Source organism: Amblyraja radiata, chromosome 1 (assembly GCF_010909765.2).
Source record: "Amblyraja radiata isolate CabotCenter1 chromosome 1, sAmbRad1.1.pri, whole genome shotgun sequence".
Lineage (NCBI taxonomy): Eukaryota > Metazoa > Chordata > Chondrichthyes > Rajiformes > Rajidae > Amblyraja > Amblyraja radiata.
The window spans coordinates 132,778,564-132,802,311 of NC_045956.1; the positions used below are offsets into that span (position 1 = coordinate 132,778,564).

Below are 23,748 nucleotides of genomic sequence, written 5' to 3' on the forward strand. Positions count from 1 at the left end.
TTCAAGTTACACCTGCAGGCTGCACTCTAATACACTTATGGAGTATGAATAGACTGCAATCAATTATACAAATAACAACTTATGAAGCTTTGAACATCACAAGCTTTGAAAAGTGAGATGACCAAATGCAGCATCAAAGGCATCGATGTTAGAATGGTGACCGTTCAATTGTTAGATCATTGGTGATCTCAGCATCCGCTCTTAATTGTCTCTGACAGTTCAATGCAGGTCGTAGGTTATAACCAAAGCTCCAAATTCCATAAGGGTCACAATTTCTACCAGAAATGATTAAATCTATCCTGTGTTAATCACATTTATGTGGAATTTGTGCACGATAACCAAATTATAATAGATACAAATTCTCGATTAAAATTCTTCTAATGACAAAATACACTTAATATATTTTATTGATTGTGATAAAAATAACCTCAAAAGTGATAAATATGAATGATGATCGTGTCACTAAACCCAGGCAGTGCTTAAAAGGCATAAAACAGAGGGGCTGTAAAATTATGTAAACAATGATATTTAAAACTGTGTGCAATACAAAAGTAAATTTAATGGGAGAATTTTACTCTCCTTTGTTCCATTAAATAACTTTATGATTTTTGTTTAAAACAATGATTCAATAAAAAACGTTATGAAAAAAATCATTTATATTCTACCAAAATTACCATAATCTTGCAACGTAGATCATACCAAAAATCTCCTGTTAAATCCTTTTCACTATTTTGAATACTGTTATTGCAATTAAATATTTTGTTCAAAATCTTACAGTGAGTAAGGACTTACTTTAGAAGGCCAAATATAAATGCATTAAACCTTGTGCTGTGACTCATTAACTCAGAGTATTGGCTTATCTTGAAAAAAAGATTGTTGAGTGCCTTGGTTGAAGGACCTAAAAAGACAAAATATTGAGTAAAATAAGGAAAATACATTTTATTTGAAACATTCAATGTTATCGGGAATGTCTTTGTTAGAATGGTCTGCAATGAAATAGATAACATCTGGAGCCTTCACTTGTCAAATAATAGTAAGATTTCTGAAGTGATATTTAATATTTGTCAAGATTTCCCCATTAAATTGGCTGGCGCTTTAATTTTTGCATGAATTAAGAAAAACATAAAATCTTTTGCAAACAAAACATTAATCATGCCACCTTCTTAGTTTTTAGTGTTGACGCATTATGCTCAACTGCATAGATGTAGTTGTATCCAATTTTGTACATGACATGCATTTTGTGTTATTCTTTAACTAACATTGCTAAATGCAAAGCTGGGCCACATTAAGCAGTAAAATAGTACTATAGGTGATCTTGTATTTGACAGCTAGGCACCTGTCAAAGCAAAGCCACTGTCGGTCGGAATGTCTGTTTTAATTTTATTGTAAATTTTAGGCCTACTTTCTGTTTTTAGATATGGTAATTTAAATTTTTTTAAAGCTCTATGTATTTATCCTGTTTTTATTAGCTACACTGAATGGAAACTGATCGAGAAACGTTTTTTTCGTTTCATCTGTGTATGCAAGCACTTAGTTAAAATGATATTAAATAAATACTGAATACTGAATACTGAATTACAGGGGCATTGTGTTCCTGGAAAATGTACCAAGAAATGCAAGCTGAAAAAAAAATTGTGTTTATTTACTTTTTTTCATACAAATTTGTGAAAGAGAAATTTTAATAATTTCTCAACTTTTGGAGTATTCATTTGTGAATTCTGCAAAGATAAATGTCCGTTACCTGAATGGCCATGACGCAGGGGTCGCCTGTATTGCCGTATCTAGGACCATAATGAATAGCAGCAGAGATGTTTAGCACCTTTCATCTGTCCCACCATTCTACCTGTGAGACACTTTCCTGCACAACCTCTACATCGCTTGATTTTATGAATACCAAAAAATCAACTGATCCTTTTCTTGGACATACTCAGCGATGAGGCTCCATAGCCCTCTTGAATTCCAAATGTCGATGGTTAGGTGAGCCAGATAGATCCCAGAAACTCTCAGCTGAGTGGATTTCCAATATACCACCAGGGGGGCGCCACACAACGGGCAGTCTTCGTCTTTTTCCTTCTTCTTGTTTTTAGTTTGTTGTAAAATGTATGTTTTAGTTTGTCTTTAGTTTTGTATTTGTGTGGGTGGTAGGGGGGAGGGGGAACTTTCCTTATCTCTATCCTCGACGGAGATGCAATTTTTTCCATGTCGTATCTCCGTCTGCACTGCAGCCTAACAGCGTGGAGTTGGTGGCCTCTTGTTTATAGACTTCTAGAGATCCAAAATTGTGGAGCCTGCGGATATTAACATCTTGGAGAGGGCGATCCCTTTGCCAGAGGTCGGCCTTTGGTGTTCCAACCTGCGGGAGCTGCGGACTTTAACATCGTGGAGCTTGCGGTCCCTGGTTAGGGACCAATTTTGGGGACTCCAAGCCGCAGGAGTTTCGACCGCCCCAATGCGGGAGCTCAGACCGCCCCAATGTGGGAGCTCGATCGCCGGCTGTGGATGGTTCGACTCCCCCAACCGCGGGAGGAAAGGAGGAAAGAAGATAAGACTTTATTGCCTTCCATCACAGTGGGGAATGTGGAGGAGCCGCTGTGATGGATGTTTATGTCAAATGTTTATGTAGTTGTGTGTCTTGGTGCTTATTTGGTATGACTGTATGGCAAAACCAAATTCCTCGTATGTTGCAAAACATACTTAGCTAATAAATTACGATTATGATTATTATGATTATGGTTATCACTCTATCCACCATTGTATGTGATGGTCTTTTTGTATAAACAGTTCCAACATCAGTCTCAATATCTTGGTTGTAAAACTATTCCTTTCTCCTTGCTCTTAATATCTTAAATTTGATTTTGATTTTATTAGGGACAGTGCATATTAATAAAACATTTGCATGTAATATGCAAGATTGTAGCCAGTGGCTAATTTCCATCTTTAGTCCCACACAAAAATAAATACAAGTCCCAAACAAGGTAAAAAAACAAAAGACAAAAACAAAAACAAAACAAACAATATGGTTTACACAAATTCAAATATTAATATAAATTACCTGTATGGAGTACATTAACCGCCCCTGAACGTATCTATTTATATTTGTATCTATTCCAATGGTTGAGATTTTGCTCAATTTGGATTTTCTGAACATGTGCAATTGATCGCTCAATTTTACTTCACGGTTCTATGTGTCTTGTTCATTTTAACTACTCTGATTACTTTCATTATTAACTATTCTACCTTAGAGGAAGCTCCACTTCTTCTGAACTGCATTTATTGAATGCAATTGATGGCAATTTTGAAAATCTGACATTCTAGTATGGTTTCTACAGAATGGAAGGTAGAAGTGAAACGTCATGATTTATAAAAGTAGATGAAATAAGTGAATGAATGTATGAATGTATGAATGAATGAATGAATGAATGAATGAATGAATGAATGAATAGGTTTATTGGCCAAGTATTTACATACAAGGAATTTGCCTTGGTGCTCCGCCCGCAGTGACAACATGACATACAGTGACAGTTAGGAATGACACATAAAACATTAAAGTGAGCTGTAGAGTAGTTAGCCAGACCTCAAATAGTAGGGAATTGCTTCTATTAAGAAAGTAGCAACAGGTACTTGGAAAATAAAAATAGGATCGGTCCAAATAAACAGGATATTTTCAGTCTGGGAGGTATTGACTGGTAGGGTGCACGGTGACTGGTGCTAAGATCTCAACTAATCTCAATCAATCAGGCAATTGAGTGCAATACATCCAGGTTACAGACTAATTAAGTGAATGTGCAAAGATACAACAATGGAATATAATGCCAAAATAAATTAAGTGTTCATGATGGTAGAAAAAAAGGAAAGGTGAAGCAAAGCAAAATATTCACTTTTATAAATACTGAGATTTTTAGCGATGGTGTTCATAGGGATTTGGAAACATGAATCACAAAAATATGCAGGTTCAGCAAGGAGAAAGACAAACATTATGGCGGCCTTTACTGTAAGAAGATTTGAGTGCACGATTAGAACTCTGTCGCTTCAATTATGTGCAATACTTGTATTACATCAGGAATATTTTGTATAGTGCCTTCTCCCTACCTATGGAAGTATACAATTGTGATAATGGAAATGAAGTGAAAGTTCACCAGATGGGTTTCCAGGAAGGTTTATTTTATGGGAAAAGATTAAGCAGACTAGACCAGTACTCGCTTACACCTGGAAGAATGTTGCAGGTAAATGCGTATTTGATATTTGTTCCAGCTGGGATGTCTAGAGTCAGGATCATAATCTGAAAATAATTTTGACATTCAGGCAGAGATTAAAAGAAATGTCTTCACTCACCAGGTAGTGAATAGTTGGATTTCTTTACCCAAGAAGGTTCAGGATCCAGTTTGTTCTGTATACTCAACGGCGATGGCAACCTGGCCAACAGTATGTTTGCCTTTTCATCTTTTTTGTTATTTTTAGTATGTTATTAAAAGTATGTGTTAATGTTCTCTGGTTTGCTTTATGTGGGGGGTGTGGGAGGGGGTCGGGGGAAACTTTTTTTCAATCTCTTACCTTGCCGGAGATGCGATTGTTTTCCGGATCGTATCACCGGTCGCTCTGCGACCTAACACCATGGAGCTGGCGGCCTTGCTCGATATTGACTTTGAGCCCCACCGTGGGGCCGTGGACTTACCATCGGAGCCTGCGATCCCTTTCCTAGAATCGACGCTCCAACCGCAGCCTGCGGATTCCAACATCGAGGAGCTCGCAGTCTCGTGTAAAGACCGATGTCGGGAAGCTCCAAAGTAGCAGGAGGTTTGACCTGCCTCGACCCAGGGTCCGATCGCCCTGTGCGCGGAGCTGAGATCCCCCCAATGCGGGAACTTGATCGCCTCGACGCGGAGGGCCCGACCGCCGGCTACGGGAGCCAAGATCATCCCGTCAACAGAAGGCTCAAGGCCCCCGACCGCGGGAGAACAAAGAAGGGAAGAGATTGAACTTTTTTTTCGCCTTCCATCACAGTGAGGAATGTGGAGGCGTCCCTGTGGTGGATGTTTATGTTGAAATGTATTTTGTGTGTTTTGTTGCCTTTTATTGGTATGACTATATGGCAAATTAAATTCCTCGAATGTTGCAAAACATACTTGGCTAATAAAGTGTGATTATGATAATGAAAATTGATTTTTTTTTAGTATTTACTGACAATAATAACTGGGAAATGAATGCATTAAGACTTTTCCAGTCAATGCTAAAATGACATGTCATACCAAGCTGAGTGGAAGCCTCAATCACAGTCCATGGCAGGTTTTTCCTTTGTCCTACAATCACATTCAGAATATATGCCTTCAATCCATCGTGTAAAATATCTTTCATTGCTGGACAAAGATACTTAAGTACCAGGTGGCCTATGTTGGGACTGACATTACTGTTGCCAAGTTTCGCCTGCAAGACAAAAGCAATACAAGTCAAACAATGTATTTGACATGGTGCAGACAACATTTGCACCCTTATATATGAAGTGAGCTCAGAAATGTGGTGAGTAATTTTCTATCAGCAAATCTTTCATAGAATTGATACTCGATGAAATAGCCTACCCTTTATTTTGACACTGTGACCTCTAGTTCTATGCTCTTTGGCATGGGGGAAAACATCCTTGCTGTGACTATCCTGTTAAGAGCCCCCTAAGAATTTTCATGTTTCAGTGAGGTTTCTACATTCTTCCCATTCCCAGAGAACATGGCCAAATTCATCAATATTTCCTTGTATGACAGGCCAGTCATTTGAGGACCCACTAGGAAATCCCCACTGCATTTCTTGTAGTAGGAGTATATCCTGTTTGAGCAGGGAGACCAAAATTATGGACAATACTCCAGTGTAGTGTGACCTAGGTCCTATGTAATTGCCATAAGAAATTGTTACTCCTGCACTCGAATCTTAATTGCAACGGCATGTTAGTTTTTAGTAACTTGCACATAAGTTCACAAAGATTTCTTTGAGCAACAACATTTCACAATACAGGAAGTTCTGTTATAATGCAATACTATGTTCGTAAGAAACCTCATGTTATACAAAATTGTGTTATAAAGACAAATGTAACAAGGGTATAGAGTATCGAATTTTGGTGCAATTGTACAGAACGTTGATAAGGCTACATTTTGGAGTATTGTGTTCAGATTTGAACATCCTGCTGTAGGAAGGATGTTGTTAAGCTGAAAAGTGCATGGATTAGTTGCCATTACTTGAGGGCCTGAGCTACAGGGAAAGATAGAGCAGGCTAGAACTTTATTCCTTGGAATGCAAGAGGCTGAGCGGTGATTAACTTTCATGTAGATCTCTAGCTCCTGAACAAAATCGTGTTATAACCCATTTGTCTGTGTAATACAAATGTTTCCCAAAGCTTCACTCACATCATATCCAGTTCACAGTACGGAAACAAGCGTTAAAGCAGAACTACCTATAACTCACTATTTAAAAAATACTCAGCATTTTTTTTTTAAATGAGATCATATCACATTTTCCCACACTGTACTCCAAACATGTTATTTCTCAATTCAGATTCAATATTCATTAGTTTAATGCGATTAAAGATATTATATTTGCCCCCCCAGCTAAATTATCAATATAGATTGCGTAAATATTTGGGGGCCAAGCACTAGTCCCAGCGGTAACAGCCCGATTACAGCTGCCAAGTTTCATGTTGGCACAGAAATTTAATATATAAATATAGCAGGAATTCAAAAAGAGCTTATTCAAATAAACGTGATAGCAACAAGCAAGTTAATGAGATGGGTGCTGCGTTGATTATTTATTTAACATTTTAACAATTTAACATTTATCAAAAGGTCAACAATGACCACAATCAAAGGGAAATAATACAATCCTAGGACTTTTAAAGATATGGTACTTATCCTCCACGACCTTAAAAAAAAAACCCAATGGCATTCTTGTGGTCAAGGTAGCATCCCAGCATTTATCCTCCATCTGTCGGTATTTTTATGATTAATCTATCACACTAACTTTTTGTACATGTACACTTTTGTAAATGGTGCCAAAATATGGCGACTCGTACATGTATGATTTATGCAAAAAGAATTTCACTGCGCAGTGACAATAAAGCACCATTAAACCATAACCAATCATTACAGCTAATTCTAAATGGTCAGGATGCAAACCCACTTTGGTATAATGTATGGAATTTGCTGACGTTTCCATAGAGAGGCAACAAAATAATTTGTTTTTATGGGGAAAACAGATGATGGAAGGTAACGCAAAACAGGAAGCACGCAAGATCAACAAATTAATTTCCTGACCTGCTCATGCTGTCTTTAATGGTCTTTGCACCATTGGAGTCTGGGAATTTTTACCATATTGCCAGGGAAAGTCGCAGAGGCATATACGTTAGCAATGTTTTGGAAGCATTTAGACAGACACGTGATCAGGCAAGGAATGGAGAGAAATGGACCTTGTGCAGGGAGATGAGATTGGATTGGCATTATGAACAACACGAACATCATGGGCTGAAGGGTCTATTATTGTGGTATTGACTGCCAACTAAATAAATCAAATATCATTTAGATGATTTTAATTGAAATAGTAAAAGAATGGGAAAAGAACATTAAAACATTATTACATTCATCTTACCTTTACGCCAGGATCTCTGCTTGTCCCAAAGTGTGCTACAATCAGATCAACAGCAGTATTCACAGCTTTAACAAGACCTATCATAAAAAATAAAAAGGTTCAAGTAAAGGTACTGGTTTTGATATAGTGCAGATTTGTATTGTTTTTTGTTAAATTTTAATGCTCATCATTTTCTCCCTTTTGAAAAAAAATCACCTTGATGATCACTGGAATGGGAAATTTTATGTAACAATAAACTAAAAGTTATAGGTCACTAAAACAACGGCCCCATAGCAGAAGCGTCCATGGGTTGGAAACTGGAGATATCCTGAGCTAATTTTGCTACCACCATCACCTATTGCAATAGATGATTTATATAAGACTAAAACAATCATATAAATTTTATGTTATATGTCTTAACTTAAAGTAATGTATTATTCCATAACCAGGTAATTTATTTAGACTGTTATTGATATCATTTGTTTTAAATATAATACAAGGAAGAATTGCCAAAAGGTTTACAGGCCAAATCTTTTCAGTTTTTAGTTCAAATGTTTTGCCTACTGTATCATTAAGTTTCTGTGAAAATTATCGAAAAATGTAACATTATTAAACATGATGACGATCAATCTCGTTGAGTAAGAATGATTATTCTGATATGAATGCAACTTTGTGACCACGTAAAATATTTGAAATATTAACTTTTGACGTAGATAAATACAATCTCTATGAATTGATTGAATGTATCGCATGAATATCCCTGGCTTAGCAACCTTCAGTAACTTGCATCCAATACTGTTTATATCAAAAGGAGATACATACCTTTCTTCTGTAGTAAATCAATGGAGATACTTTCACTGGTTCCATCAGGTGACAAACAGAACTCTGCAGGGGGTTTTTCAGCCAGTGAAAAATAATCAGGAAAGAAATCACTGTAATAGTTCTGAAGTTGCTTCACAGATTGGCCTACAATAAAGGGAATCATATTATATAAATCATGTCAACATAAATGTGACATTTTAAGTTTATCAAAAACATAATTTCCACGTAAAGCTGATTTTCCAGTAGAGCAGCTCACTCGATTCCAGAATTAACTCATACACTGTGTTCTATTTTACACACTTTACACGATTAGACGACTAACATGGCAAATTTAATTCAGCAGCCACTTTTCTTTCATACTTCAATGTTTCTTTATTAAGTGTGGCAATTATTTATCTTCAGCAATGTTCTGGCAGCAGCTATGGGGAAACTATCTGCACACCATGGTGTTTGATAAAAATATGTTACACCTAATTGTCATTTAATATAGATAAATACAGAATGTAATCTTAAATAGGGGCAACACCATTAATGCTGAAACCATATAAATTTGCTGAGTAGGAGGATGACCTGGGATTAATACTACAAAAACACAGGATTAAGAGATCACCTGGACAATAAAATAAAAGATCAGAAATTCTATTATTCAGTACAAATTAGGAATCAGTACAAATTATTGGGTTGCTGTCCCCACAGACAAAATAATATATAGAAGAACCACAAATGTTTTACAGGAGTTTCAATGGATGGAAAATCTCAGCTATCAGAAGAGACAAAGAAATCCAAGGTTATTTCATCTTGGAAGGTGGACCCCACAGGGAACCTTAATTGAAATTGTTTAGAAACTGGAAAAATAATGCTCAAACATGATAGATACTGAAGCTGGATTATTTCATGGAAGGCTACAAGAAGGAGATATAAATAAATGTATTCAAGTGTAATTCTGGGACACATGCTAGAAAGTATTATTTTTGTCCCCCGTCTACAGAGCTTTGGAGTAAATTAGCACTTTATGCACTAACTGCAGGTAGACTGTAAGTATTTGGGGCAGCACATTTGATAGAGCTGCTGCTTCACAGCATTAGAGACGGGTTTGAACATGACCTCTGGCGCTGTGTATGTGGAGTTTGCACGTTCTCCCTGTGACCTGGGTTTACTCCAGGTGTTGTGGTTTCCTTCTACATCCCAAAGGCATGAGGATTTTAGGTTAATTTGGAGCTCTGTAAATTGTCCCTAGTGTGTAGGGAGTGAAATAACAAAGATCTTATGTGAGCGGGTGGTCAATGGTCAGCGTGGACGGTGGGTCAAAAACCTTGTTTCCATGCTGTATCTTTCACTTCAATTCAATTGATTCAGTAAGGTAAGTTCTTGAGTTTGGCCAATGTATTTGCAGAAGGTTTGTGGATCTCAGTGAGCTGGGTAATTTGCTGATCATTTTCCCCAAATGAAAAATGAGAATGGGGGTAGGTGTTGAAATGGAGAGGAAAACTGAACCCATTTTGGCTAGAGATCACACAGTGATGAAGGTGCATGTAACCCATGATTTTTTGCATTTTTGTAAATCAACTGATAACAATTGACTATGTGAAATTATAGTATTAAAAAAATGCGATAAAGGACAGCTTATCGCATGAACAAGTTACTTCCTCTCATATCATGACTATGTATGCATCCTCCAGTTTCACAAGCTCCAAAGACCATTGAGCATCTGCTCAATGGAGCCATTGCTTAATAGGCAGGTCATGCTAACCATTTCCTGCTAATGCTGCCTGTGGTTGCCGCCCATTTGTACCAAATGTGGAGGCCTGTTACTGCTAATCATCTGCAACCAGGAGTTGGGAATAAAATACATAAAGTCTCAATGGCAAGTTACCACCAGGTGGGAAGGAAATAAATGAATAAATGAACCATTTCTTGAGAAAGCACAAATTAATAAAACATTAAACTAAAACTGAATTAGAAGAACACTTACTCTTCCCATTCACCAGGCCAAAATCCCAATAAAATGAATGGGATCACTGATCATTTTATATGGCATTGGATCAGAGATCTGATTGCTTAGTCTGATGCCATAGGATTGAAACAAGGGTAGGCTCAACACAGAGTATAATGACTGAGGAAGTAATAGATGTTACAGCATCTGCTCTCAGTATGTTGTAGGAAGGAACTTCAGATACTTGTTTAAACCAAAGATAGACACAAAATGCTGGAGTAACTCAGCAGGACAGGCAGCATCACTGGATAGAAGGAATAGGTGACTGCAGCATTCTGTGTCTGCCCTCAGTATTGGCCAGACTGGGTCCATTAAAGTCCTTGTGTAGGTCAGCTGAGTGGCAGTAGTTTGTGTTAGAATTGTGACCCTCATTTGGTATAAATCAGCCCATTGTGTTATATGCAGTATCTTTGTAATTCAGTTCAAAGATGTTGGTGAAAAGTCAGCACTCTTTTCACAATACGGGCAGCTGCTTTTGTCACTTGGCTCAGACATTTCCTATGATTTAATCTATTTCTTCCAGATTTTATAAAGACAATTCATTTCTCATAGATTTCTCTACATTTCTTGCTCTGATATTTTACTTTATCCCAACAATTTGGACCTTTATAAGCGATAAGGCCTGTATTACATACCAATGTATCGTTCTCAAGGAATTGCTGTTTGTCAACACCAATTCCAAGAACAATATTATGCCTTTATTAAATTTATGTGAGAAAGAAGATAGCTATCTTTTCCAAGTGCACTCATCAATTTCAGATGGTAACGCCCAGTATTATCATGAAAACTACCAAATTTGGTCCATTTCATCATTATCATCATTCCCTTGAATGTCTTTTGCTTCCATTTAGAAATTCCACTTTTGAGGAATCATGACTATCAATTACTTCTCATGTAGCTTGTTGATGCTTTCAATAATTGAACCACTGATCCACCTAGGTTAACACTGGCAATATTCTGAGTTTAAGTCAACAATCACACACCTTAAAATTACTGTTGCCAAAATGTCATTAACATTGACACTCAAATGAGCAGGAACATTGGGATAATTTACATTGGCTAGAATTTACATGTGGAATCGGAGTAGATGAGGAGTTAAATTATTTAAAAAAAAGATAAAGTAGTAAATAGAAATAAATATGGATTCTGGGTTTGAAGTTATTAATAAGGTTGACGCCTATACTGTTAATTCAAAAAGCACAAAACAAAACTGCACCATGTAGCCTTGAACGAACATGGTTAACACCACTAGAAAATTCCAGATAGGCTTTCTTCTTGGTTATCCCAGGACCTGATTGTTTAGGCTCCAGATTGCAACCAAATCTTTTAACACGGTCAGGATCAAGTGGATTTCTTCGGCGATATTCCCTCCATTTCAAAGCCAGAGGTGTGAGGTGATTAGCTGGAATAGTTAATAGATGGAAAACACATAAGAGCAAGAGAGAGTTTAGAAAATTAAAATACACGAGAAATAATTTTTCTCTGATTTAAAAACTTTTACAATAAACTTAAATGCCAACTCTGCCTGACTTCAGTGATTGGTAAGATTTTAGAGTCTATTATAAGGATGAGGTTTCTGAGTACATAGAAACTCATGTTAAAATAGATCAAAGTCAGCATAGTTTTGTGAAAGTGCCTGATGAACCTGTTGGAATGCTTTGAGGAAAGAAATAGCTGGAAATAGGAGAGCCAATGGATGTTGTTTATCTGGATTTTCAGAAGGCCTTTGCTAAGGTGCCGCATGTGAGGCTGCTAAGGAAAATGAGAAGCCATGGTATCATAGGGAAGATACTAGCATGGATAGCAGTTTGGCTGATGGCAGAAGGCAAAGAGTGGCAATAAAGGGGGCTTTTTCTGGTTGGCTGCCAGTGACTAATGGTGTTCCGCAGGAGTCGGAGTTTCGATTGCTTCTCTACATGTTGTATATCAATGATTTGAATGAGGAAATTGAAGGTTTTGTGGCCATGTTTGCAGATGATACGAAGGTAAGTGGAGGGGCAGATAGTGTAGAGAATACAGGGACTATGCAGAAGGTTGGGAGAGTAGGCAAAGAAGTGGCAGTGAAATGCTTGGATAGAGTGGATGTGGAGAAGATGTTTCCACTCATAGGAGAGTCTAGGACCAAGAGGCCATAGCCTCAGAATAAAAGGGTGTACCTTTAGAAATAAGATGAGGAGGAATTTCTTTAGTCAGAGTGTGGTGAATCTGTAGAATTCATTGTCACAGAAAGCCGTGGCCGTCAATGGATATTTTTAAGGTGGAGATTGATAGATTCTTGATTAGTATGGGTGTCAGGGGTTATGGGGTGAAGGCAGATGAATGGGGTTGAGAGGGAAAGATAGATCAGCCATGATTCAATGGCAGAGTAGACCTGATAGGCCAAATGGCTTAATTCTGCTCCTATAATCTATGAATTTATGAACTCAGCCAAAGTATAGTCGGACTCAAAATCACCAGTCCTGATTTCATCACTTCAGTTCCCAAAGTTGCATAATTGCCTTCTCTCATGAAGATTAGTCATTGTGGTTAACTTCTTCCTCCCATCCTTTTAGTGTGCTCGTGTCTGGAAAGATTCTGTTGCAATATTGGGAAATAATAATGTTAGCCTTGCACAAATAAACATTTATTTTATCCGCTAATACGTTTATTCTAAACTAGCTTTGTTGTTTCATGAAAAATATGTCCCATTCTAAATATTGATGCAAATTGAACCTTAGAATTCTGTGATAAGGAAGTTACAACTATTGCCAGTAGGTTGGGATGTATTGGCCACCACATCACTGAAAAGTGAATGCTTAAAAATATAAAATATAGAAGAAAGGGAAAGAAGTTTGACTCTTTGTTCCTGCTCCATCATTCAATGATAAAGGCCAATATTTATTGCATTGACAACTTCCTGTCTTCTCTTCTTGCGTTTGAGGCAGCAGAAGTCTGCAGCTGAGTGATGCCATCCGGTTCGACATCATTAGGTGCCCGCCCCTGTAATAATCCCATATCCCTTGATTGCCCGAAAATCTAAAACAAAATTCTATCTTGAATATTCTCAGCAATTGAACTTGAATCTCCACAGCCCCACAAGGTACAGCACTCACTAATAGCCCCAGGTGAAGATATTTCTCCTCACCATTGTCCTGAATGGCCAAACCCTTATTTTGAGACTGACCCCCAGATTTCAACATTCTAACCAGGAAAAACATAATCTCACATCTATTCCGTTGTGTATCATAAGAATAAGTATATTTCAATGATTCATCCCTCATTCTTCTAGCTCAAGAGAGCACAAGCTTTCTCTGCTTAATTTCTCCTCATATTATTAACCCACTATCTAACGAACCCTTACTGCTTTCCCATTCCCTAATCTTGTACTCAAAGTCCTTTTGTAATAAAAGGTAACATGCAGTGAACCTGAATGTTAACTTTCAGTTTATGGCGACATTCAGGTCCTTCTGAAAAACAATAACTTTCAATCGCTCATCATTTAAAATATAGTGTATTTTCTTTTTCATTTTAACCAATATTGGGAACCATATTTTTCATATTATATGTAATTGCCATATATTTGCCCATTCAATTAAACTGTCTACATCCTACTGAAGTCTCTACAACTTTATACATCATCATTTGGATATATCATATAGACCCCTCATTGCCATAGATTTTGAACAGCTGATGTCAAGAACGAATTTGTGCAGCGTTATAACTACATAATGTCCACCCCTTATCCACCGGGTGGTGCCGTCAGCGATGGCAGCCTCGCCAACAGTCTGTCTTTTCGTCTTTTTTTGGTTAATTTTAGTGTTTTAAAAAGTTTGTGTCAATGTTCTTTGGTTTATTTTATGTGGGGGGCGGGGGAAGGGGTCGGGGGAAACTTTTTTTCAATCTCTTACCTTGCCGGAGATGCGATTGTTTTTTCCGGATCGTATCTCCGGTCGCTCTGCGGCCTAACATCATGGAGCTGGAGGCCTTACTCAGGACTGACTTTGAGCCCAACTATGGGGATGTAGATTTACCATCGGAGCTGATCCCTTGCCTGGGATCGACGCTCCAACCACGACATGCGGATTTCAACATCGAGGAGCTCGCATTCTCGGGTAGAGACCGATGTCAGGAGCTCCAAACGACACAGAAGGTTTCGACCAGCCCCGACCCGGGATCAGATCGCCTGGTGCGGGGGAGCTGAGATTTCCCCCTCCCGATGCAGGAGCTTGATCGCCCCGACGTGAAGGGCCTGATCGCCGGCTACAGGAGCCAAGATCGCCCTGTCAACCGCGGGAGAACAAAGAAGGGAAGAGATTGAACTTTTTTCGCCTTCGATCACAGTGATGAATGCGGAGGAGTCACTGCACTGTGGTGGATGTTCATGTTAAAATGTATTTTGTGGTGTTTTGGTGCTTTTTATTGGTATGGCTGTATGGCAAATCAAATTCCTCGCATGTTGCAAAACATACTTGGCTAATAAAGTATCATTATCATTATGATTAGCCATTAAGCAATCTACAATCTAGGCTAAATCTGTAATTTAATTTACTTAATAATGTCTTTGTATGTCATGTTCTTTAAGGTCTTCTGAAAATGTAAACACACATCAACTGGTTCATCCTTATCCATTCTGATGGTTACAATCAGAAATATGTCCATAGAATTTGTGAAACATGATATTCCTTTCACTATTCCATGCTGACTCTACCTAATCCCATTATTTTCCACTGGCCTCCAATGACTTCCTTAGTAATAGATACTACCGTTTTCTCAGTAGCAATATCAGGCTAGTGGTTCGAGAGAGAATTTACTAACTTATTGCATTTTGTCGCAGAAAGATGCCATTCCACTCATTGTATCCATGCTGGATCACAATATTGCAATCTCATTAGCCCTATTCCTCCTCATTTATCCATTGCTCTGCAACACACATTTATCTTGCATACCCATCAATTCAGTATATTTTTTATACTAACTGTTAATTTCTTCCCATATCAAGATCCCCAGTATCTAGGACTGGACTCTTCTACATAACCAATCAATAAGTAACTGGAACGCCAGGGTGGCACAATGGCACAGTTGATAGAGCTGCTTCCACACAGTATCAGAGACCTGTGTTTCATTCTGGCCACGGGTACTGCCTGTGTGGGGTTTGTATGTTATCTCTGTGATCGCGTGGGCTTCCTCTGAGTGTACCAGTTTCCACCCACATCCCAAATATGTGCAGTTTTGTAGGTTAATGGGCATCTGTAAAATTGTAGGGAGTGGATGAGAAAGTTGGATAACGTTGAACTAGTGTGAACGAGTGAATGAAGGTTGGCGTGGACTCGGTAGGCTGAAAGGCCTGTTTCCATGCTGTATCTCTAAACTAGTTCTTGGATTTCTCTCTCCCTCCTTTCTTGAACACTGGTGTTATGTTTGTTATTCCCAGCCTGTGTGAACAGTTCTAACATTTATGGAATTTTGGAAGACGGCAGCAGTCGATTCACTATATTTATTCCACATCCTTCAAAACTGTAGATTGTAGGTCATCAAATCCTGAGATTTATCACCTTTCAGTCCTGTGCATCTCCAATTCTAATGCTTTGCTAATGCTAATTTGTTCCAGGTCCTCATTTACTTGAAAATAAGTTGCCAGAAGGGTACTTTTATTCCCCTTGATATCTTAGCATGCAAGTCAAGGTCAATAGTGCTGAGTCAAATAACTACATTCCACAAGAGATGAATGATTAGGTTGGATTCTCACTGGGACAATCATTTAAACAGATGGATTAGAGTTAAATAATAATGTAATTAAGATTTTGGCCATTATACCTACATTCTGCTGTGTTACTGTTAGAAAGTAAAGTCAGACATTTACCAGCCATGAAACCCGATGCCATATGATGAAGTAGTGTTGCTTTTCCACTTCTGCTTTTGTTATCCCATTGATTGTTCATATGATTCTTGACATCATTTACTGGTACGGTAGTTGATGTTGGTAACACTACTTTTTGGGAAGAAAAAGTAAAATTCTGTGCAGGTTGAAAGCATCTTTCCTCTTTCTTCGGGGCCTCCTTTGGACTCTTCCTTTCATCTCTGATCTGTGGAAGGTGTTTTCTGTTCGGTGAAATAACCTTTGCTGGAGGCGATTGCATTGGAAGGAGATTTGCAGATAAAGGACAGGATCTACTTCTTGGCGGGTGGCCACCAAAACTTCTGTCTGATGACATTCCAGAAGATGATGAGTCTCTACTCTGCAAGATGGGTGCATCGCTTTTTATTGGCGAGTAACTTCCCAATGGCGAGGGCCTAATTGCATCTGGCATGGGTCTCCGTAGGCAGTATTCATTTACGGGAAAAGAGCTACCTGGTTTCTCACTCTCGTCTGTGCTAAATCCATTCTGTGACTGATCTATTGTTGATACATTTTCCAATGACAACATGCCACTCGAAGAACTAGATGAACCACTTGAATGTTCATTTGTTGTCAGCTGACTATTTGGAATACTGTACATATACGACACTGAAGATTTACTGTGGTTTTGCACTGGTCGAACTCTGGGAAACTGTTTGCTCAATGGATGATGCAGAATGAAAGGTTGAATGGGTAATGTTGTAGGGCGCTGTTCCTTACTATAACGGATAACTGCATTGAATTCTGTTCCATCACCTGTGGTACCAAAAGATAAAGAAGAGAGGTGATAAAGATGAAAAACAACAGAATGCCAAGTATATTAAATATTTTTTTTAAGTATTTAAGTTGCCCTGAAATTGAATGATTCAAATTATTGAATGAAATTTATTGAAAAAACAGTTTAGTTAAAAGAGACCATAGATACATTTTACACCAAAATTGATTATGTTTCAAAATAATACTAAAAATGATTAATAATTAAACAATACACCTTTATTTGAAGTGTCTGCTCAACATGAGAATTTACACACTTTAAAAGACTGTAGATCAGATGTATCTTCACATACTAGTTATGTGTGGGCTGTTTGAGGGTGTGTGTAACGAACGTGAATAGAACATTTTGGGTCCTGTATTTGTGCACAAACTGGGGAAAATAATTTATCTCAGTGATCTCTTCCAAGGTTGAGAGGGGGAAATTGGATGTTGTTGTAGTGAAGGGTGGGGGAAGAAAGGACCAGGGTTTGGATTTTGGGGAAGGGGAGTTGGGATGAGTGATTGGGATGAGGACAGAAGATGTGGTGGCAGGTGGTGGCAAGTAGGTTTTTGAGGCAAGATATCTGGGAAAAGGTTAAAGAAGAGATCAGAGAGAAGATGAAAGATTGTGGTTGGTGTAAAGCTGGGAATATTTGAATAAAGCAAGAACTTACCTTAAAATAAAGACCCACCCTGAAAGGATTTTCTTTGCTGGAATCTCCAGCAGCATCCCAGATAAGCAACTCAGAAACAACCCTTAGCCCTTGGTTAAGACTTACTTATGTAGCTATGGTATGTGGCAACGATAAGTTTATACACACAGTAAAAGCTATGCAAAAAAGTAGCATAAATCATGCATTGGACACTGCTTAACATAATTGAATATGCTCAGCTGTCTCTATATAGAAGATCAGTTAAAATTTATAAAAATAGGCCATTCTTGCATGAAGTACTGTGTTAGTTTTCTGACAAAATTTCATCACAGTGCCTAAAAATAGGGATTACATGAAAAAAAAATTTGTGGCAACATTTTCTACAGCTGATATCCAAAACATGGCTCAGAACCCAAATTGAAATGTAATAGCTACGTACATAATACCATGCAAGCTACAATAAAACTATAATTACTGACAGTAATCTTCAATCTACATTGATAGGCTGGGGGTCAAGAGGGGTTTCAGCCTGTGTGCCTGCAATCAGTTATAGTTTTACATAAGTAAATACCATTGACCTAAACAGGTTTCCCTCAATATACTCTTGGTTAAATGTTCTAGTAGGGCATAATACTTATGATACAGCAATGTCATTTGCCTGGCAAGATCACATTGATGGAAAAGTAAACAATGATGCGATGCAAAGAAGCTGCACAGGAATATAAACTGTTTAAGAAAGAACTGCAGATGCTGGAAAGATCGAAGGTAGACATAAATGCTGGAGAAACTCAGTGGGTGAAGGAGCATCTATGGAGCGAAGGAATAGGTGACGTTTCGGGTCGAGACCCTTCTTCAGACTCTGAAGAACGGTCTCGACCCGAAACGTCACCTATTCCTTTGCTCCATAGATGCTGCCTCACCCGCTGAGTTTCTCCAGCATTTTTGTCTACCAGGAATATAAACTGCTCAATAACTGGACAAGAAGGTATCAATATTGACCGTGTTAATCACAGAAAGCTGTTTGGTAAAATGAGTCAAAGAGGGGTGCCTAAATACATTGTGAGAATTCTGGCCTACTGGTATGCCCACCAGACTATGCAAATAAAATGGGGCAAAAGGGTCTCAGCCCCATTTGGGGTTAGCAATGGTGTTAGACAAGGGGGAATTTTGTCCCCAGTCCTTTTTAATCTCTATATTGATGATCTGTCTAAACAATTGAAAGCCTGTAATACTGGGTGCGTGATTGGTAATATTTTAGTGAACCATATTATGTATGCAGATGATCTTGTGATCTTTAGTCCATCTAGCGCTGGCCTCCAGCAGCTCCTTACTAAATGTTCTGTGTATGGTGTGGAACATGATATTAAATATAATGCTAGTAAGAATGCTGTTATGATCTGTAGAACCAAAGAGGATAAATGTCTAAAATTTCCTGATTTTAAATTGTCTGATAATAATCTTAATGTCTGTAATAAGGTAAAATATCGGGCATATTATTACAGAACAAATGATGAGGATATTTATAGGCAACGACGCATGCTGTATGTACAGGCAAATATTCTCTTGCGTAAATTTGGTGAGTGTGCAGATGTGGTGAAGATGTCGCTATTTAGAGCATACTGCACACCACTCTACACTGCGCACCTGTGGTCGAACTATGGAAAGACAAGTTTGCAGAGACTAAAGGTGGCATATAATGATGCCATGAGAACACTGCTAAGGAAACTTAGATGGTGTAGTGCCAGTAATATGTTTGTGGCTGCAGGAGTCAGTACTTTAGAAGCTATCCTAAGAAATCACATGTATAAATTCATTTGCAGGATAAATGACTCTAAAATGTAATTTTTGTGGCCTTGTCAAACATAAGTGTTAGCACCACACGCTATGAATCCAAGTTGTGGAGACACTGGTATCGTTGTCTCGTTGTAGGACATTGATCATTCTTTTAATCTGGATTTTTAACTTATGTATTGTGGTTTTTTTTAAATATATAATTTATGATGCTTTTATAAGTGATATACTAAGATTTTATATGTACTTTATGATATATTTTTAATATGCAATGCATTTTAATGTAATGTTGCCCCTTGTCTGGACCTCGAGTCCGTAATAAAGTTTATTATTATTAATAATATAAAATAGGGAAGTATAAAAGTGGTTTGAAAAATGAGAAAAAAATTATTAGAAGACAATAAATTAGTAAATATACATTTAGAAGGATCTAGGGGAACTTGTGCATGAATCATAGGACAAATAAAAAAAATAGAAGTTAAACAGTAGGTTAGACTACTGTACATTGGAAGGGGATTGAAGAATGTTAAAGCAAGTCCTTTATCAATTACATTGTGGGTTCAGACATTGAATACTTTGACAAGATTTGGTCGTCTTGTCCAAAGAAAGATATGTTTATCTTAGATAAGAAATAACATAGGGTTCAGTAGATTGAGTCGTGGAAAAAGCAGACTGTCTTATTAAGGAAAATTAAACCGTGTTGATATAATTTCCGGAATTTAAAAGATTGAGAAAGGATAATTGAAATATATAAAATTCATGTGGACATTGTAGGATATATATAAAGACATAGAAACATAGAAAAATAGGTGCAGGAGGAGGCCATTCGGCCCTTCGAGCCAGCACCGCCATTCATTGTGATCATGGCTGATCGTCCCCTATCAATAACCCGTGCCTGCCTTCTCCCCATATCCCTTGACTCCACTAGCCCCTAGAGCTCTATCTAACTCTCTCTTATACTTAAGACGATTTATACTGTCCAAACAGCTTAGTGGGGGCAAACGTTATCATAATTGGGGATTAACTGTGATGAGAAAAAAAATGGAGATACTAAAAACATATGTTTACATTCAAACAATCATATGGTTTTTGTTATATTTTGGGGTTGTAACAGTAAGTTTTACCAATTTTTTAAAGAAACTCATCCAAAAGAATTCTCTGCTCATGTTATATTCTAATAAATCACAATTAATTTCAAATGGGAACAGAAACATTGTTAGCTAATGGTCTGCACATGCACTATTAAGATCAGTACTCTTTGAAATTATCAGACTCTCTCAATTGTAAAGACTGTAAGGTACAAGATTTATTAGCAATATTCATTTTCTAGTTTTTCTCTGGAGTATTACTGGTATATTGTCAGAATGCGTTTTTTCTATACAAATCCTATATTTTATCATTCACTAATAAGGACAGCATAAATCTTACGCAAATGGCATTCTGAATTCTTTAGAACCTGTCGTTTATCCTCTATTTCTCTTCCAAAGAATGACATTCTCAATCTAGTAAATGTACACACAGCTCCCCTGCTCCTTTTTAAGATGTTTTCACAAGACCTGTCTTCATTGAAATTCATTTTCTGAGATCTGGGCATCACTGGCAAGGCCAGAATTTATTATCCACCGATAATAGCTCTAGAGGGGAGGTGGTGGAGTGCCGCATAAACCTCTGCAGTCCTTACGTTCCATACTATTGCCGAGTCAGAAATCTCAGGAGGAGGACAGAGACCTGAAAAGTCGTTAAACATCTTTTCAACAAGATGACACATCCATTTGTGCTGCACTTTCTCCAGAATGGTTTTGAATTCATAATCTACTGAATCTGTCACAAGAAAACTGAGCAGTGCAGACACTGGGCAGATACATTTTGTTGTACTGAGGTTCACAATGCAGTTTTTCATTGAAAATGAATCACATCTCACTGTTTTTTCAGCACTATACAACTGAAAGCAAGCTTAACCCAGCAGAGTAAATCGCTATTGTGATTGATTCACTTCAATCAGGATATTAGCCAAGATTTGGTGTGGTGAATCACGTTCATGACGTTGAGATTAGCATTGGGAAACTCAAAAAGGTTGGCTAGGGTTGTTTTGGATTGTACACTCCTAGCTCAACTTAGTCTTAAAATGGCACTGTCAATTTACGATGCTTATAAGGTTAGAAGTATCATGCCCAACTTTATATTACATTTATTCCAGAGTCCAATACCAAAAAACTGCCTATTCATGTGCTCCAGAGATGCTCCCTGACCCGCTGAGTCACACCAACACTTTTGTATTTTTTTTAAAATAAACCAGCATCTGCAGTTCCTTGTGTCACCCTAATTCCATCAAAGGCTCATCACTTCCTTCCATCCAGTCCAGCTTCACAGCTTGTGGCATCAGGAAGGCTGGAAGGACCATCAAGGATGCCTGATCCCCTGGGCATTAACTTTTCTCTCTTCTACTTTCTGGGAGAAGATACAGGAGCTTTAAACCCTTGAAATCCAGTTTAAGAACAGCTTCTTCCTCGCTGCCTTCAGACTTGTGAACAAATTACCTCTTTCACGCCCCTTCCACATTCAGTTATTTCATTATTGCTCTATGGTATTTTTTTGCGCTCTTTCCGATTTGCACCATTCTGCTTTTTTGCCTTGGTTGTTTTTATTTTTGTATCTATCATTACCATACATTGTTTAGTCTCTGAATCTCATGTGAACAAGGAACTTGATTGCATCTTGGTGTATATGACAGTAATCTAATCAAAATATGTATCTGAATATTTCCTTTCCCAGCTCACAACTGCAACCTTCCCAACTGTCAGAGTGAATAGTGTTTCCTGGTCTTAATGCAGAGTGCTGCCTACCACCATCAATCCTTCAGCTCCTTTCAGGAAATGCAGGTGAAAGTGTAATTTCCTTATTTTCCTCATCTTTACCTCCTCCAAATAAGTACTCTTGTCATCAAGTTAGTGTACCAGCTCCTATTCCCACCCACTAATTATTCCCCTGAGGAATGTTGCCTCTACTCTCCAAACTTCAAACAACCCTGAGGTTAATTTGTGCCTCAGTCAAATGAATCTAAATGTGCTAAGATAATGACTACAACAGTTCTTGGTCACTAGATCTAGGCTCCTTCGGTGTATCCCTCGGGCCGCATGGAAATGTTAAGACAAATGTAAATTTCCTTCGCTTCAGACAGTAATGTTCCTCTCAAGACTTTCCAATTTTTATGCTGTTATTCCTCTTCAGCATATTTGCCACTGGACTGATTAAAAAAGTGGGTTATATTTTCACTCTGCAATTTGATCATTTTAAAGTATGACTAGTCCATTTGAAAACTAGATACCTTAAATGGAAAATAATTGAAAATCTAGATTATTATAACAGCATGTTCTGGTAGGAGGTAGAGAATGAAGGTTAATGATTGCTTTTTCAATTGGAAGCCTGTGACCTGCAGTGTACCGCAGAGTTTGATGTAGAACTCTTGCTGTTTGTTAGATACAGAACAGATGTGGATGTGAATGCAGGAAGTCTGATAGTAAGTTTGCAGATGACATGAAAATTAGTGGCATTGTTGACGATGAGAACAATAGTTTAGTCATCAGCCAGAGGATCACATTGATGAGTTGGTAATATAGGCAGGGAAATGGCAAAATGTATTTTAATGTAATTTATTTTGGGAGCAATAATAAGGCTAGCACATAGACAATGAACCCTAGGAAATACAGAGGAACCGAAGGTTTAGGTTTATTATTGTCATGTGTAACGAAGTAGTGAAAAGTCAAAATCAAGTCAAACTCTGGTACAATTGATGGAGATAAGTTACAGAGTGCTGAATATAGTTCTCAGCATTTTAGTGCACCTGTTCCACGGACAAAGTCCAATGTCCGCAATGAGGTAGAGGTGAATCGGACTGGATCCTACCTTATGGAAGGACCGTTTAGAATCTTGATAACAGAGGGGAAGAAGCTGTTCCTGAGTCTGGTGGTGCGTGCTTTCAAACCTCTGTATCTTCTGCCAGACTGGAGCAGGGAGAAAGAATGACGGACGGGGTGGGACAAGTCTTTGATTATGTTGGCTGCTCTTCTGAGGCAGCATGGATGGAGCCAATGGTGGGAAGTCTGGTATGTGTGGTGGATTGGGCTACATTTACAACTCTCTGCAATTTGACCTAGGTGTACATGTCTAAAGGATCCCTGAAGACAGCAACATGGGAAAACAAGGTGCTTAAAGCGCTTTCTCACGGGGCGACTTGACGCAAGAGTTAACCAGAGTTGAACATC

The 23,748-nt window shown here is 38.1% G+C and overlaps 1 protein-coding gene across 8 annotated transcripts in view; it reads right to left on the reverse strand.

Annotated features, from left to right (window-relative positions):
- Positions 1–23,748, reverse strand: part of rusc2 (RUN and SH3 domain containing 2) — a 101,575-nt gene that overhangs the window by 13,795 nt on the left and 64,032 nt on the right. For 6 of the 8 annotated variants that reach the window (XM_033031041.1, XM_033031032.1, XM_033031023.1 and 3 more), the window contains exons 3-8: positions 16,254–17,045; positions 11,631–11,816; positions 8,422–8,565; positions 7,621–7,697; positions 5,247–5,421; positions 793–898 (exon numbers count right to left, since the gene is read on the reverse strand). In XM_033031041.1, the coding sequence (XP_032886932.1) occupies positions 793–898; positions 5,247–5,421; positions 7,621–7,697; positions 8,422–8,565; positions 11,631–11,816; positions 16,254–17,045 (1,480 nt within the window). The remainder of the gene's footprint in view (positions 1–792; positions 899–5,246; positions 5,422–7,620; positions 7,698–8,421; positions 8,566–11,630; positions 11,817–16,253; positions 17,046–23,748) is intronic. The other 2 variants (XM_033031056.1, XM_033031072.1) reach the window with 2 other exon arrangements.